Source organism: Phaenicophaeus curvirostris, chromosome 1 (assembly GCF_032191515.1).
Source record: "Phaenicophaeus curvirostris isolate KB17595 chromosome 1, BPBGC_Pcur_1.0, whole genome shotgun sequence".
In the NCBI taxonomy this organism is placed as follows: domain Eukaryota; kingdom Metazoa; phylum Chordata; class Aves; order Cuculiformes; family Cuculidae; genus Phaenicophaeus; species Phaenicophaeus curvirostris.
The window spans coordinates 27,090,001-27,107,500 of record NC_091392.1 but is presented as its reverse complement, the minus strand read 5'-3'; the positions used below and the strand labels follow the sequence as shown (position 1 = coordinate 27,107,500).

General features: G+C 35.8%; 1 protein-coding gene across 10 annotated transcripts in view; it reads left to right on the top strand.

Annotated features, from left to right (window-relative positions):
* Positions 1-17,500, top strand: part of FOXP2 (forkhead box P2) — a 422,073-nt gene that overhangs the window by 352,207 nt on the left and 52,366 nt on the right. For 7 of the 10 annotated variants that reach the window (XM_069851259.1, XM_069851199.1, XM_069851193.1 and 4 more), the window contains 5 exons: positions 3,387-3,524; positions 4,708-4,905; positions 6,396-6,558; positions 12,677-12,890; positions 14,516-14,620. In XM_069851259.1, coding sequence (XP_069707360.1) covers positions 3,387-3,524; positions 4,708-4,905; positions 6,396-6,558; positions 12,677-12,890; positions 14,516-14,620 — 818 coding nt within the window. Of the gene's footprint in view, positions 1-3,386; positions 3,525-4,506; positions 4,558-4,707; positions 4,906-6,395; positions 6,559-12,676; positions 12,891-14,515; positions 14,621-17,500 lie in introns of all 10 variants that reach the window. The other 3 variants (XM_069851240.1, XM_069851278.1, XM_069851249.1) reach the window with 3 other exon arrangements.

The window sequence follows — 17,500 nt, the reverse complement described above, 5'->3', positions numbered from 1 at the left end:
AAACATGAGAAACTCTTCAGAACCTGAAGCCCCAACAGGGTCCATCATGGAGCTGACATATTCATGTGTTCTTCAGAAGCTGTTTGACCCACTGTGTTTTGAAGAGTTGCTCTACCCAGTCATCTTCATGACAGAGTTGGGAGTTCAGTTTCTTTGAGGACACCTTGTAACAAACAGTTGCAGTCATAAATCATGTTTCACTTTGTCTCTTCAGTTTTGCATGAGAGGTCTGACCAAGAATGTGTTGGGAGTTTGTGGCCCACTCAAATTAACCACATCATTCACTTGATCATGTTTTCACTGAGCCCCTCTACTGTCTTCTACCTGATCTGACTTCAGATATACTGAGAGATTTCTATGAAAAACAGTCAGTTTGCCACTTTGCTACATTTCTGTAAATTAAAAAATCTTGAAAAACACAGAAACAAAACCAAAGAAATATACCTAATGTACAGAGTTGGCCATAAATTAGCAGGTTTCTGAGAGTCTCCTGACCCAGATAGAACAGTAACACTACACTGGTAAGAAATAAAGTGCAGTCTGGTGTATCACTGAAGGCTGTGAAATGTAACAATTTATATTACCTAATTACAATTAGTGAAATCTCTTTGCTTAATACATTTTGCTAATTTAAAATTCAAGCAGTTTTCAAAATACCTTGTCCTTTATCTATGAAAAAGAAGATATATACCAGGTATGATACACACATATGGACCCTGACATAAAATTGTGTTAAAGACAATATTATATGCATAGATATGTATTTTTACTAAAGATCTTGACTGCCAGTTTTTTTCACTCTTTTGCGCATCATCCTGAAAAACTGGTGAATTAGGTTCTCTGCTTCAGCTTATACAGTAGAAGGTAACTGCTGAAAAATATATGGGAAAAATAAGTTTGGAGAGAAAAGCTCTAAAGTGTACAGTAAAGCAGGTGCATCTCCAAATATAAGAGCAAGTACACAGTCAGGGAGATTCAGAGCAGATACTACAAAAGCTAGCAGAAGTATGCCTGATGAAGGAGAATCTGTTTCAGGCTAAGGAATAGAGGACTCTTGTGGCAGTACGAGTCTTGCTGCACGTCTTACTGGATAGAGCATTCAGCACAGAGCATGAATAAATCAGTGCCACTTACAGAGCTAAGTTGATTTTCACTCTGTTTAGATCAGAATTTTTACTTGTGTGTTTGAAAATACACGAGCCAGGGAAAATATGGAAGGAATGTAAAGTTAAAAGAAGTGGAATGTAAAGTTAAATGAAGTGGAATAGTGAGTGTGCAACCTCTTCACCATTTTCTATATATTACAGTAATAAGTATATAAAATTCTTGCAGGGTTTAAAGGTTAAAGGTAATGGTTTAATTGATTTAATCTTCCTCTCTGCCTTCTCATTTCTGTGCAACATGTGAACATGTGAAAGCTGAATAGCATCACTGAGGCAAAATTCTTACAAGAAGGCAGTTTCAGATCTCATGTAAATGGAGTAAATTCTTACTGACTTCAGAGGGAATTGAACACTGACTCCAGTCAGTGAATTTTACCCTTTGCTCATGTATCCCAAAGTTGTAAGAATTTGTTTGTCCTGCCGTTAGAACCGCGTAGACTTAGAATAAAACAATATTGCATAGGTGTTTTCAATACTATAAAACTTTTAGGTGTCACAAATTGCAACAACCAACATTAAGTATCTGAAAGTTTGGTGCCTGTTCAGAGGGAGCGTACACTCAATGGAGACGGGCACATGCAGAGAATAATTAATCCTATGCCAAAATAAATACCTAAACTAGATCAAATAAATTTTCCTTGAAATTTCCTTATTCTGTTGACTGTAGGTGTCCAGTGATAGCTGAGATTGAGTTCCTCCTTACAGGTGTCTGATTCTGAGTGGAAGTCTGGTTTGTCTTTTCCATTTGTATTTTAGAGTAAGACTATCCATTTTTTTATACTTAGAAGTGACTTGTTTACAAAAGTCTATCAACCTTCTCAGTAATGGTTGCTACATTTTACTTTCAGACTCTACATAAGCCAATATTTTAGGACTGTAATTTATGCTGTGATGAACTGTGTGAAAAGTGGTATTCTGTGTAATATTAGATTAAGTAATTCCTTCTAAGAGTAAATTTCACAGATTTTTATTTCTTTTTTCCTCTAAGAATTACATTTATGAGGAGTCTTTTGGGATATATTCAAGTAATAAAAATATTAGCAAAGTTTTTCCTCTTGTTCATGATTTATTTTATTAATAATGAAATTATTTTTGCTGATTTGCAAAAGACTGGAATGTCCTACGGACATCTCACAAAGCAATATTTATGAGCCAGCTTGCTATTATAGACAAAAAAAAAAATTGAATTTTGTTAGACAAGTGAGTGGCTGCGTCTTCATGGATGAAAAACTTGGCCTGCTGACAGCTGTTTGACTGTGTCCTGCTTAGCATGAACAGGAGTTTCACACTGTGTCTGCTGCAGTGCCTTGGCACGTACCTCAAACTCTTCCACAGGACTTTTCTTTCTTGAGTACTGTCGTGTCCCACTTAAAGTGAGGTCAACCACATGTCCTTGCTGTGTCTTTCCCACTCACACACATATTCCTGAGATCATGCGTGTAGGTGAGTGTTCGTACATATGAACACACTTCACCTCAGTAGATAATCAAGATGCAGTAAGGCCTGAAAGAGAAAAAAAAATGCATTCTTAAATTTTAGTGGACAAACTAATAATCTTATGGCAAGGTTTCCTAGCTTGTGGTTTTCAGTTACAATTGACTGAGAACACTTTTCTCACTACTGAGGTGGTGGCCCTAGCACCGTACTGCTATATGTCTGTATCTTTTTTTTTTTCCTGTATAAATTAGATTTCCTTAAAAGACTAGCTGAGCAAGAAAGGTTTTCATATGCTGAAGTGATGTATTACACAAATATTTTCCTGGGCTAAGTGTTTTTATAGTGTAAAACATTTACTGCTTTAAGATACTTATTTTGCTGTCTGTTTTAATCATAACTTTTGAAACAGTCTCAATAGATTTTTCCATTCGTAACATTATGACACTTGATAAGATGATTGATTATGAAGTGTTGAGAGCCCTGCCATGTGATCATTTATTTTTAAATACACATTTGTACTAGCCAATGCTTAAATTTCTTGCAGGAATACATAAGAGATGCGAAACATAAAGCTTGAGACTGATCGAATCTGATGCCTCTGAAAGTAGAGTGCCACAGTACTGTGGTCTTAAAATAACAGATTCTGACTGAAACTGGAACTTTGCAGTGATAAATACTATGTAAAAAATTATGGTCCATCTTTGCTACAAAATAAAAAAGATGTACAGCTGTGGTGCGAGCGAACTAAAATGTGTTTGATGATGATATCTTTCTTTCCTTGTGCAGGTGCCTGTGTCAGTGGCCATGATGACTCCCCAGGTGATCACCCCTCAGCAAATGCAGCAGATTCTCCAGCAGCAAGTGTTGTCTCCGCAACAGCTTCAAGCACTTCTCCAGCAGCAGCAAGCAGTTATGTTGCAGCAGGTAATGTGGGTTACCTGCTTTGGACCGTTAGCACAGGGCATTAGCTCAAGTGTCAGCCAGATTTTATGGGTCTTATTTTATAATATTTCATCTCTCGTTACACCAAAAAGAATGAGAACAAATGTGAAGCTTAGCAGTCTTTAAATTTCTTATTTTAACTGCAGAAGTGTGAAATCGTGATTTTGAAATGTTAAATATTATATTAAAAACAGCAGCAGCAGCAGCAGTGGCAGATGCATTACAAATACCGAACAAAATGATATTTAAATTTTCAAGTGCTTAGGCACATTTTAATTGTACACTTGCCAAAGGAAGTGCAAATAGAGTTGTAGATAATTGTTGCTTTAAAATTCATAACACTGTAGCGTTCCCTTTTGTCACATCAATGTTATGCGGTTATGAAATTTGAACTTAACAGCTTATTTCATCATGGGAAAAAGAATTTTTAATTTTATTTGATTTTGCATCCAAAAAATTTGTCGCAGATAAAGCTAAAAATAAGGAGGAGGTTGCTGTTTCCTTAGCACAAAATCTGGCAACTAAGTGAAGAATCCATGAACCCGTTATTTGTACAACAAAGATAGTGTCAGTGATCAGTACCTCATTGTAACGCAGAATGGATTTTTTGTTGGGTGCTTTAATTGTCATACAGAAAATAATGTTACTGTTTGTCATAGTCATAGCTCAATCACTGTATGTTTAAAGACTTTAATATCCTGTGCCATGATCATTACAGGCAATTCACCTTCAGTTGTGAATCCAGCATCCCACTAAACCGATTGACAGATTAATTACTTTTTTCCCCTAAGAAACAGACAGTTTAGTTTGGCCTTAGTGACTTGTAGGTTTCTTGCAAGTGGATGAGTGCAGCTTCTGATGTGTTATATAGGACATGTGAGGAACTTAGGTGTAGTTATTTGAGGAGTTAATTTGGCTCTTTCATTCCCTTTAGAATACAGATTTTCTATACCCTTTTGTTTAGGATATTTTGGAATCTGCATTGGAAAATTTCAGAACCGCCTTGGAAAAAAATGTATGTAGATCTGCCTCTTCAAATCACATTTTTTGTTATGAGGTGATTCTTAATGGCTACGCTACCATATGCCAATCTAGAAGAGTTTAGGAGATTTATAATACTTGAAACTTTTGCCTTTATTTATTAAAGTCAAAATGGTTTATTCAGCAACAACTACAAGAGTTTTACAAGAAACAGCAAGAGCAGTTACATCTTCAGCTTTTGCAGCAGCAGCAACAGCAGCAGCAACAGCAACAACAACAGCAGCAACAACAGCAACAACAGCAGCAGCAGCAGCAGCAACAACAGCAGCAGCAGCAGCAGCAACAGCAGCAGCAGCAGCATCCAGGAAAGCAAGCAAAAGAGGTAGGAGCTAAGACCCTTGCTGATGCATACTAGTCAGAGCTGTCAGAAGCTTGGAAAAGACAAGACTGGTTTAGATTCTTTTCTTAGCAAGGATGCAGCTATCAAAGATTTGTTCTTATGTTTTTACTGGGCTTAATAGCAGTGCCAATAAAATTCTCCAGCTCCAATTTCTGAGACAGAGGATTTGAGCAGTCTAGTGCTGCTGTTGTATGATGTTCACGAATGAATCTGAATGTGCAAAGAACAAGCTGTGTGGTGGACACTGTACTAATTATCTTGTATTCACAGGCAATCTGTGTTGGGGAAGGAGCCTTACTTTTCTCACTGGCACAGCTCAGAGAGCATGCAAATTTAGTCCATGGCTGAAAAAGAGCGATTGAGCACAGATTTCAAAGTCACAGGCCTCTGATTAATGAACTGCTACTGTAGGTTTGGAGTGGCGAGTAGAAAGTTGCAGTTTGATGTGCTCATAAATCAACCTGACAAGCGGGTTTCTCAGGCCTAGCTTGCACTTGTCAGCAAACTGCATCAAATATAAACATAATACAAACAAAACATGTTGAAGTAGTTAAATTGATCAGCAGGTATCCTAGACGTTGTCTTCAAGCTGCCCATTATGCAAACGTCGAGGAAGCAGTTGTGACCTCCTGAGGCTTTGTTTCTGTTTGGATTTGTGAATAGAATTTCAGACAGCCATCAACTACAGAATAGAAATTGCTCCCGTATTTCTCCGGAGGCTCTGGGCAATCCACATGACTTGCTCCATTATGCAGTCTGTTTTCCAGTGAGCGCATCAGAAGTTTCTCTTTTCCCCAAACTAGAAAGGAAAGGTCTTCCACAGCAGCTTGTCTTTCTCTGAAGTGTGACTGCCTTCTCATACCCTCCTGAGTCTTTGCAGACTCCAGTTTGTCTTGAAATGCTTCACAAAATTGGAACTTATACTTTTGCTCCATAATAGGGCACTTTGTTGCCTTGAATGCAATGCTCCTTTTAATATATTCCAACAAGAAAGGAGAGAGAGCTAACAGGCCAGTGAAATGAAGGCTACATCCCCGTTTACTAATAGATCACTGGAGACCACATTCATGGGCCACTGCAGACCAAACTTAGTCAACTGGAAAAACAAGAGTGCCTTCGAATCACAGGCTGCTATAAAGAGTTACACTTTTAGCATAGATAAATTTGTTATCATCTGCCTGGGCTGGGCTTGCTTTTTTTTTGTTTGAAACAGTTGTTACATACTTTCTCTTGACCCTTTTCTTTAGTGTGCCCTTAAGTATATCTTGCCATTTTCCCTAATAGCTTGATTGAATATTATAGAAAATTTCAAACTCTTTCACTGCCTGAGTATTTGACAAATAGCATTATTATTTAATAACTGAGATTAAAGGGAAAGCAGTTGATTTTACATTTTTGGGTTTTTAGCTTTCACTGCTCACTTTACTCTTTGCTGCATTTGCTTCCCCCCCTCCTCCCCCTTCTTGTTGTAGCAGCAGCAGCAGCAGTTGGCAGCCCAGCAGCTTGTCTTCCAGCAGCAGCTCCTCCAGATGCAACAACTTCAGCAGCAGCAACATCTGCTGAACCTTCAGCGTCAGGGACTCATTTCCATCCCACCTGGCCAATCTGCTCTTCCCGTCCAGTCTCTGCCACAAGGTATTCGAGTAATACACAATTGGAATAACTTCTAATTCAGAACTTTTTTAACCATTCCATTTGCATCCAGACTTCAGCAGTTTCCTATTTTAATGCTTAAGCATACTGTATTATTAGAACTTTATTATTCATATTATCAAATTTTCTTGAGGCGGATAAATTTTACAGCATACTTCGAAGAAAGAAAACTTCTTTTGAGTGATTTTTCTTAGATATAAGATGGATATTCATTAGTCTTGTGTGCTGAAAACAATTTCTAATAGTAGTAATTCAATCACTGTTGCTTTTCTCTGAGGAATTACTGAAATCTTATTTAGTGGAAATGTTATAGTTTCATTTAATATAAGCAAACAGATTTAAAATATATCATGCAGTGATATTAAGGCCATTCTAAAACTGACTTTTTTTTCCTTATAAGAAGAGAAAGTGTTTGGCATTGAAAGTGCTTTGAATCTTCAATTTATGACATATGAATTTAGGGATAAACCTTGGGATTCTTTTCTTTTTTTGCTATTCCTTTATATTAAATATGTTAAATATGACACAAAGTTTTGAAGTGGTGATTGCAATAGTAATGAATTATGACTGGCAAGTAACAGTGAAGACTTCTTGGGGAAAAAAATCCCTTTGTCACTTTGATCAAGATTGCTCAATGCTGAAAATGAGCTCAAACTCTGCTACTTGACACAAATGCATTCATGGTTGAAAGAAAATAGGGCACGCACTCTTGAAAAGTAAATTAACTTGGAGCTAAATGCTGCTTACATTCTAAGATAAGGCCAAAGACTTCCCATCTTAAGGGCTCTGTCTATAACCTGTGAGGTAGATGTTTCTGTTTGTGTTACCATAGAGAGGTGAGCTTAATGTCTGTCATAAAAATTATACAATACTCTGATCTCTGACACTCCAGTCCTGCAATGAGCATTGTTTAGACTGTGTTCATGGCAGGTAACATTGCTTTTAATTCGTCTTCCACCAGATAACTGTTATGAAATCGAAGCGTCAGGAATTAGATCAGTAAAAGCAGATTACACAGTACAGACAAAAACCCAAACCAAATCAAAACCACTAGAAAGGCATGAGGAAGACTTACCCACTAAAAACCCCAGTTCCTGGAAAGCAGATTTCAATTAAGTGTGTAAATTCCATACATTGTTCTTTTTTTTGGAAGTCTATGAGATAAGTGTACCTAAAGTCAAAAAAAAACCAACAAAAAACAGTCCTGAGTAAACTATCACACTAAATATTATTATTTGAGAATAGCAGTGGGGAGGCAAGCTGATTTATGAATTTGGACACGTGAGACCGGTAGTTCTGGTTTCCTTTTGTACAAAATCACATTAGATCAGAATGGAAAAAAAGCAATTGAAACACAACCTCCCTCGGAACAGCTCTGCCTTCTGCAGCCTCCCCTTGTGCCATCTGTTGCAAGAATTCCTCAGGTTTTCTCTCACATTAAGCAATCCCTATAGATTTCCCTAAGCACTCCTACCCAATTGCATTGATACTCACTAGTTCAATGCAGCACTCATTCATCCACTTCTAGTAGAAAAACAGAAAAAAAAATATACCTTTTTTAATACATTTTTAGGAGAACTAGTAAATAATTCTTTATAAGGTCTTTCTTTTACTCAAAGTATTAAGCATAACTAAAGTAATAATGAAAAAGATTGATACTAAAGAAATTAAAAATACAAACTTCTACACTTAAAGTATATCTGGACTGTTCTTTTTAAAGTGAATTGATCACTTGTTTGCTTCTACATTGATAATTTTTAATTATAATGAATTCCAGTCAAGTATTTGATTCTTCATTTTTCCCTTCTAGTTCTGATATCTGCTGTGTATGTAGTGTTCGTTTAGATACACAAGTTAATTTATAGGACCTCAGTTTTTCATAGCCCTGATGTGGATATACAAACTTGAAAACGTAAGACAACTTCTCCTGGAAAATCTCTGCATCTCCAGAAAGGCCACTCCCTCTCTGCCATCCTAAGTGAAATTAGAGTGATGAGGGTAAGAAGGAAAGTCTTTTGAGCCAGACACTATAGCAAAGAGAGAACCAAATCTGGAGTTGTGACTAGCTCCAGGTTCTTTCTGTGGGCTCCTTTTACAGCTCATTGTGTCTTTCATAGGGAGGTAAAGCAACCAGTCTAGTTCATAACAATGTAATGAAGATTAATAGGCTTCAGATCTATAGAGACTGTCTCATAAATCTTAAATTTACGCATCCAAAAACTTTCAAATACATCCAATATTTAACAGTTTATTCAACATAGATGTCCCTGCATTGGGGTTTGCATAAAAGTAAGGAGACCAAACTTCCTATGTTTTTCTCATAAAATTAAGCAAATTTTGTGACAGACATTTTCTGTGGCAGTACTAAATTCAGCTTTCAGAATTTAAGGTAATAGACACTGGATACAGAAAAAAAGGCTATTTTTCCTCCTTCTCCTGTACTGCAAATGTACCGTATGGTTATACAGAAGCATTTACGTGTGTGTAACACAAATATTTTTATATGCTTCCATCTGGATTGCTGAGTTATGTGGATGGCTAGAACAATGACAGAAACACAAGGGGATTCATGTTTCTAAGTTACTGGCCATAAAGAGTCCTGTAAACCACAAATTATTAGTGCTCTGAGTAGAGTTCATGCCTACAAAGGACAGGAATGTTTACAATGTTTTCTTGATGGTCTGATATGGCAAATAAGATACAAGAGATGTTTTAGCATTTATTTTGTGACAAGATATTTACTATGAAGATCTTGCTCACTGTGACTTAATTCCATGTTATGCTGCATCTATGGTAGCTAAATGCAAATAACTGTAAAAAACTTAAAAAAACCCCACCAGACCCAAGTTTTGATCAGGCCATGTTGGTAAATAAAAAAAACAGATGCATCAATGGGTTTTTCAGTGGTAGTTTTAATAAGAATTTATTCAAACATAAAAATAGAGAGAGTAGATAGATAGTGGTGAAAAGAGTTATAAGACTAACCTCAAAATCCCAGAATTCTTGGTGTTAGTAAATTGCAGAGCAAATCAGTATTTGACCTTCTCATTACAGTCTTCAATTTTTATTCCACTCTGGATCATCTTCCTTGTCCTTTCTTCTTTAATGAAGTGTGGAGAGGGTATTTTGAGGGTTATCACAACCTATGAAACTTTAAAACTTACTCTACTTTTACATCCTGACTAAAATATCTGTCAGCCATTTTACAGGTCTCTTGTAAAATGAGAATTGGACACAGAAACTACAAAATTGTCATAATTTATGATTAATTACAAATCTGCTTATTAACTTTATACTTTTTAAGTGCCTGCCCTTAATCCTTTTATCCTAAAAGACAGCTTTTCAGAGTGCTATGAAGAAGTGATAAAATAGCTGGCCTGAGCCCAGAGTGAAATTCCTTTCCTATTTTAAAAACATCTAGGTGGGCTGGGCAGTCTGGAGATCCAGCTCCATCCATAGCTTTGTGCAGAGGGGCTGCCCAGCAGTTGCTCAGAGGAGCAGGAGATTGCTGCCCATGGGAAGGCTGTTGCTCCAGCCCCTCCCAGTCCCAGTTTGTTCATCCAGCTTCTGGGGCAGCTCTTACTTAGCTCCCCCAAGGCCCAAAGCGTGACGATGTCTGATGAAAATTTTTTCACTGCAAGACACTACAATATTACCCTCTCATTATTCAAACAGATTTTTTTTTCTTGGGTTTTATTTTTTCAATACAAAATTAGTTTATTGTGTTCAACAGCTGAAGCAAAGGAAGACTTTGAAATGAATAATGTACTGTGTATATCATGCCACCTAAATGAGTACATTACTTTTCATTTTGAATTGTGATTACATTTGTGGGTAACTATTATTTACCATGCTAAAATGGGTTATTTGCAGTGTTGGTGGAACATACCTCATGAACACAGCAGTAATTACTTACTTTCATTAAACAATTACAACTATATTAACATCACTCCTGTTACCCATCTCTCTAATGCAGTAAACTAGAGCCTGACTTCTTTGCTTTCCTCCTTAAAACCTAGCTTTTTGCTGTACAAGTATGGTATAAACTACAGTTTAGAGACTTTCATACCAATCAGCTCTTTTTCATCTTGTCATTAACTGAGTTTGCCAGTGGATGTTGATATCTAAGGTAGAGAGGCAGGACACAAAAAAGTTGTGTAAAAAATGAGCTCCTTTCATAATGTAAAAATATGGAATACCTTCCAACCAATTTGTTTACATGCTACCTCAAAAAAAAATATTATTTCTGTAAATCACTACTAGTCTATTTCCTTAATAGCTTTGTATACTTCATAGTGAAACAGCTGCTGAGAAGTGTTAAGGAATTTACTGTGCTTTTTCATAATTTTTTGCTGAATACATTTTAGTAGTCTGGCAGATTTGTCAAACAGTGAAAAACGAATATTTATGGCTTTCTATCTTTCTATCTTGTTTACCAAACAAAAACATCCTTAATGAAAAATTTGAATTACTAGATACATTTTGATGCTTTTCTGAAAGACAATAAATTTGAGTTCTTTCATAAAATAAAAAGGACAAAATTTTAGTTCAGACATCAGCATTTTGAATGTTTTGCATTCCAGCAGACTTAGATGCCATGAACATGTCCTACCTAATTTCACTTCTTGAGAAGGGATAAGAAAGGCAGAATTAGAATTTAAGATACATCTGCCCAAACCGTGTTAGGCTGAAAATCCTGGCCATGAAACCAAATCTTTCACAAGAAGCTCTCTGGGCTTCTTCTTTGCTACATCTATTTTAATGTTCTTCAAATGAGAGATGCCAAACTTATAAAGATTGACAGTGGTAGAAGATTTATACTGCTGAACCCCTCATTTTTCAATATATAAAATTCATGTTTGGTGGGAAGGTAAGGGAATGCTCGCAGTTCTTCTCCTGCCTATATTTTGGGAGTCTCTGCTTCAAGCAGGAACAACTTGTTATGGAAGTTTCCATGACTTTGTGCAAAGTGCTCAACTCAAGGCAGACAACTCTAACACAGATATATGAGCACCTTCTATGAGCCATTGCTATTTGTGGCCCAGGATAAATCCTGGAAATGACAGGTTTCCAGGCTACAAGTGGAGTAGAGAGCAAATTTAAGCTCTATCTGCAAAGATATGGTGGCTAGACTCCAGAATAGTACTGTGCATGTAGCAGAGAAGTTTGAGAAGCTCTTCAAATTTTGTGTGGCTGCCCATCACCCCAGGACACTGGTGAGACAGAGTCTCCTTTCTCCTGGTCAAATTCTCTGGTTTGTTTTCAACAGTAGGGCTATAAAAAAAAATAGTAATACATGTAATTACATGTAATACATGTAATTTCATCTGTGTAGAGGGAGTCATAAATGGGCCAGGTTTTTTTGTCTTTCTGATTGCCACTGAATGGTACCAAAGAGCTTAAGTGGTCACACTATCTAGCTCTGCTATGGTGGTTTGGTTTTGGTTTTGCCTCTTAAGACACAGTTTAGAATAGAACAATTTTTATTAATAATAAGTCTAATGCATATATGGGTGTCATTGATTAATATCAGATGCATTATGCTCAAATGTTAAGCCTGTTGTGATCTCATTGATTTCATTTTGTCTTCTGGTATTTCTCCCTCCAGCTTTCTTCCCTTGCTCCTGCTCTTGTCAAGTGTTTAAAGAGAATATCAATGTTTGTGTCCTTGGTGTAATATGTTTTTCTATTTTCTGTTGCGTGTTTGATTAAGAGGAATTATAAAACCAGAGTTAACTATGGATGCATTGAGTTATGTTTCCATGTCACGAAATTGATTAAACAGACAACAAAAATCTTGTATGGAAGTATATGCAGAGTTGCTTTTTTTTTTGTCTTTATGCGAAGTAGTTGCAAGTTCTTTGTAGCTTTCATCTGGTCCTTGAGCAATGTTTTCAGAAGGGGTATAATATTAAAGAGAAGACAGTTAGATTACCTGGATTCTGTCAGAAGAAAAATGAATTTATGTTTTACTACACATTGATTGTGCTGGAAAAACAGCTTCAGCTTTGTTGTTGGCATTAATCCATTAATAACACTGAGCTCATTATATGAAACTCTTTATTTTGTTATATTAGTGGGGCTTTCTTTCATTTTATAGCTGGCTTAAGTCCTGCTGAGATTCAGCAGTTATGGAAAGAAGTGACTGGAGTTCACAGTATGGAAGACAATGGCATTAAACATGGAGGGCTAGACCTCACTACTAACAATTCCTCCTCTACTACCTCCTCCACCACTTCCAAAGCATCACCACCAATAACTCATCATTCCATAGTGAATGGACAGTCTTCAGTTCTAAGTGCAAGGCGAGACAGGTAATTCTGATGAGATTTCAACTGTGCTTATCATTTAACGTAAAGCTGTTGTTTAACATCATAAGTCACATTATTTCTAATCACAAAATAACACTCAATACAGGTTACTGAACAGATCATGGAGACTTGATTTTCAGAACTGTTTATCAATAGGGCGCCATTTTCAATAACCATGTATAATTTTGCAGGTGCAATGACAACACCTGCCTGTGGTTTTACAACACTTGAACTTATGATGGTTTTGGTTAAAATTAGAAATCCCAGTATGTAGTGTGCTGGTTTAGTCATATAAGTACAGATTTGTGGGCACTTTTGAAGATGCATAGTTTCATTCATACTTGAGTTGACATATCTAGCAGTCAGGCCCTTACTATTGAATCACACTGCTGGTTTCATAGAAGTACATATATCTTAGAGTTCAAGGCAGTAATTCAGTGCAAAGACTTCCTGTAAAAAGTGCTTTAAAAATTAGTACATTAATGCAGTTCTCATATTGTTTGTCTCTTGTGAAGAATACCATTGAATTTTCCCTCTTACATGCACAACAGTAATGCAGCTGACACATTTCATACAAAGTTTCAGTGTCATTACTATAATACAGTGAAGTTCTACCATATGGATGAAGTTAAAATTGTTTTTCAGAGACATTGACAGATATTCTTCTGTAATGGATTAAATGCATAGAAGAGTACACAGTATCTGTAGCACTTCGTAGTAAATATATTACTACAGTCAGATGTAGATGATCTTAACAGAAGATGAAATTTAATTTGTAGCTACATAACCTAAATTTTAAATAATTGTATTTTCAAATAAATATCCAATTTAACTATTTTAATATTTATAATAGGAGGCTGTAATTAGTTGTCTCGAGTCTTTATGTGACTGTGAAAACATTTTTCAGTCATTATTTTGTATTACTTAAAAACTGGTTCTACTCTGAATATCTTTATAATAGTATTTCTATTTAGAACTGCTTTTGTTATTATATCTCAGAGAATGGTTCTTTTATTCAGGATGTGTAGCTGATGCCCACCTCCATGGGGCAGTCCCCTGAACTTCTTTGCTAACTGTACATGGCTGAAATTGTTAAAGAGGATTCAGAAAAAGACACAGAATACACTTGGGTTTTTTTATGAAGCTAAGTAGCTAATGGAAGCAATGCTTGTGAACAAAAATATTTTTTAATTGAAGCAACTTCATTTTTATGCTCATTGAAACAGAAAATCCAAATATTTTTTAGTAACATTCACAATATTCATAAATTCTGACTGTCCATCTTCAATATTTCTTCTTAAAATTGATCACTACTGAGTATATTTTTTATTTATAGGTAAATGTTACACCAAGGTCATATGGCAGAATTAGCATATGGTATTATACAGTCATCTTACTTTTTCATCCTTTATTAACAGTCATCTTTGGCTCTATTTCTTCTCTAATTGGAACATCATCTAGCCTTGGCAGTTGAACTATTCAATAGAACGATTAAATTTTTCTGACTGCTCTGAGCTAAATTGACCTGTTTTGACCTGTTTGTCACTGATCGTAACCTGACAGGTGCTAGCAGCCTCCAACGATTATGGCTTTTGAGATGAATCTGATGCTTTATTTTTTTGCTGCAGCTCGTCACATGAGGAAACTGGAGCCTCCCATACTCTCTATGGTCATGGAGTTTGCAAATGGCCTGGCTGTGAAAGCATTTGTGAAGATTTTGGACAATTTTTAAAGTAGGTGAATTTTTACTTGTTGACCTAGGGTTGTTTAAGGAGACAGAAAGACAAAGATGGCAAAGTTTCACCGTAAATCATGTCAGAGATTTTTTTGGTGTATTCCAAGCAATTAGATGATCGAGGCTATCTGTAGAGGGTCAAATTGTTATCCTTTCTTTCATGTCAAACACTTTTGCAGGTCTTGCAATAGCACAGTGTTTAATCCTCTTATTATCCTTTACTGAAATGGAACCTCGGAAAATTTGAAGAGATACTTTAGATTGTATATTGAATAGTAGGGGTATGAAAAAGCACATTTTATATTGTGACATTTTGTATACAGTGGGCATTGATGTATATAGTATAAGTAAAAAAGGACGAAACATGACCATTTAACTCTTACTTGCTAATTTATTTTTGCTTTTACTCTTGTATGTGCACAAGATACACAGAAAAAAAGCATTGTGAATGGTTTGTACCTTTCAGAACTCAACAGTTATGTCAAAAGTTTTTACTTTTAGTATTTAGTTTTGCCAGCAGTTTTCTAAATCAAGGCATTTAGAATCCAAGTGACTCAGCTTTTGCTTTTCATTTGCAGCTTCAAACTGCTACGGGTTCCTGCATTTTTTTCCTCCTTTTTTTTCTTTTATTAAAATATATGCTAGTATTTCTGTGTTCATTTGAATTTTCAACACCAACACTGATTTTCTACCTATGTTCATTATGGACTGGTCTGTGTCAGAAGAGCCATACTCATTCCGGCATGCAATAGATCTTAATGGAAAGCTACAGATAGTCTTATATAGATGAGTAACTTCAGGGGCTGAGACTCTTACGTTGTCATGGTGCAGCTAACAGGGTGAATGAACTGTTTCATGCTTCATCAACAATTAAGTTAATTAGCTCATTTGAAATTGCACTGCTTTGTTGCCAGGATGTTGGCAGAAACATCAAAAAGATGTGTTTACAAATGGTAGACTACATGGTATGTAACAAAAGCACCTTAACAGCAGACCATAAGTACCCAGTGTTGCAATAACTTTTATATTAGAATTATTGCAATACATTTCATAAAGTATTTGCAATGTTTTCTCCATCTTCCATGCTGTCTTTCAGTTTTAAATGAAGTAACCTATACTGACTAGCAAATTTTAGGTAGATAAGTCCATTAAGTGGAATTTCAAAATAATGTCTTTTATTGGAGAAACTTATATGGGATTGAAAAGAACTCAATTTACACAAGTTTGCATTAAAAGGAAAATAAAATCTCCCAAATTCAACTTAGTGTTCTAAGTACAGTTAATACTAAGAATTAAAATTCATTTAACTCATGCATTATCCATTTCAGGAAAAACTACATTTTCTAAATACATCCATCCTTCTAAGCTATAGCAATGCTAATTCTGTGGGTGGACTTCGCACATCCATTATGTCAGGTCTCTTGTTGTAATCCACAGTCACTAAAACCATTTTGATTAAGGCAGTGTAGTGCTAGGTTTACAGATGCTCTTGCTTTCCTGAACCAAATAACCCTGGAAAATTGTGAAGGCGACATATAACATCTTGATAATTCTGGTGCGGAGTCAATCAGGGTTTACAGCAGTGTCACGGCTTTTGTCCTGTGCACCAGCAAAAGAATGTTTGAGATTATTTTATTTCTTCTTTTCATTCAATTCTGTCTTCTGTGCCCTTAAAACTAATAAGAAGTCATGGTGCTGAAGAGGAGAGGTTGTTTATGAAGTGAAAATATTCCTTCATTTTACACTAGCGTTAAGATGGAAATCAATACATAACCTTGCATTAGATTCTTTAGTACCTTTTCATGTTCACACTAATGCAAAATCCCCATTACAATTAAAAAACATTTTCTTTCAATTAAATATCAACTTTTAGTCCAAAGGATGACCATTTTTCCAACCCATTAACTTTATAGGGGATGACAGGGCTAATGGCTGTAGTTTTCAAGGCTTTGCTCTTAGTCTAATCTTTGTTATGATGTTTTAGGTTCTCTGACTTGAAATAATATGATACCTGTGTTAAGAGAGTTAATGCAAGTATATTGTACCAAAATGAAATATTAATAAGGTACACTACCCCAACATAGGAGTATGTATCTCTCTAATATGCTTATGACAACTTTGAAGAGTGCCTGGTTTATGAACTCCAACTTCTTGAGTTCAGAAAATGGTGTACATAGCAGCCTGATTTAAAAAAAAAATACTGTGCAGAGCATCTGAGAAGAAGGATTAAGACAGAAAACAGTGGCTTTGCTTCACTTTCCTAATAATGGAAGGGATTTAGGTTGAAGTGACAAACAACTTGCAATAAAGGACTTAAAGCCACAAAAGCTATTTTCATTTTTGTTTGTCCAGTATGAATTGGTTTTATTTTTCAGATCATTTGAGGATACTTCAATTATCTAGAATTATTTTGACATATTTTGAGTAGCTAAAGAAGTTATACATTGCGTGCTGTGGAATTGATTAGTATTTGGAAACATATGCATTGTTTTCAAGAAAGTACAGACAATCTTCTCCATAATATATTTCTGTGCATGCAGAAAAGCCTAATATATTTCCTTCAATATCCTTCATCTCTAGACACAAAACCACAGTTTGTATTTTATGGAGCAATTTTCTATCCTGACAAAATGGTGTTAGATTACAGCTGCTCATGCACACAACATCAGTTTTGACTGTTGGGTAAGGACAACAACTTTTGGCTTAAGAAGAGCTTCAAAATATAAAAACAGATCAGAAAAAGTCATGGCATAACTAGAAAGAAGATGACAAGACTTGGACAAAATGCTAGGCAATGAAATTATAAGTGTGACAAAAATACTTATGAAAATCCAAAATTTTACTGTGAAACAGATGTTGACAGAAGCTAACCATTTTG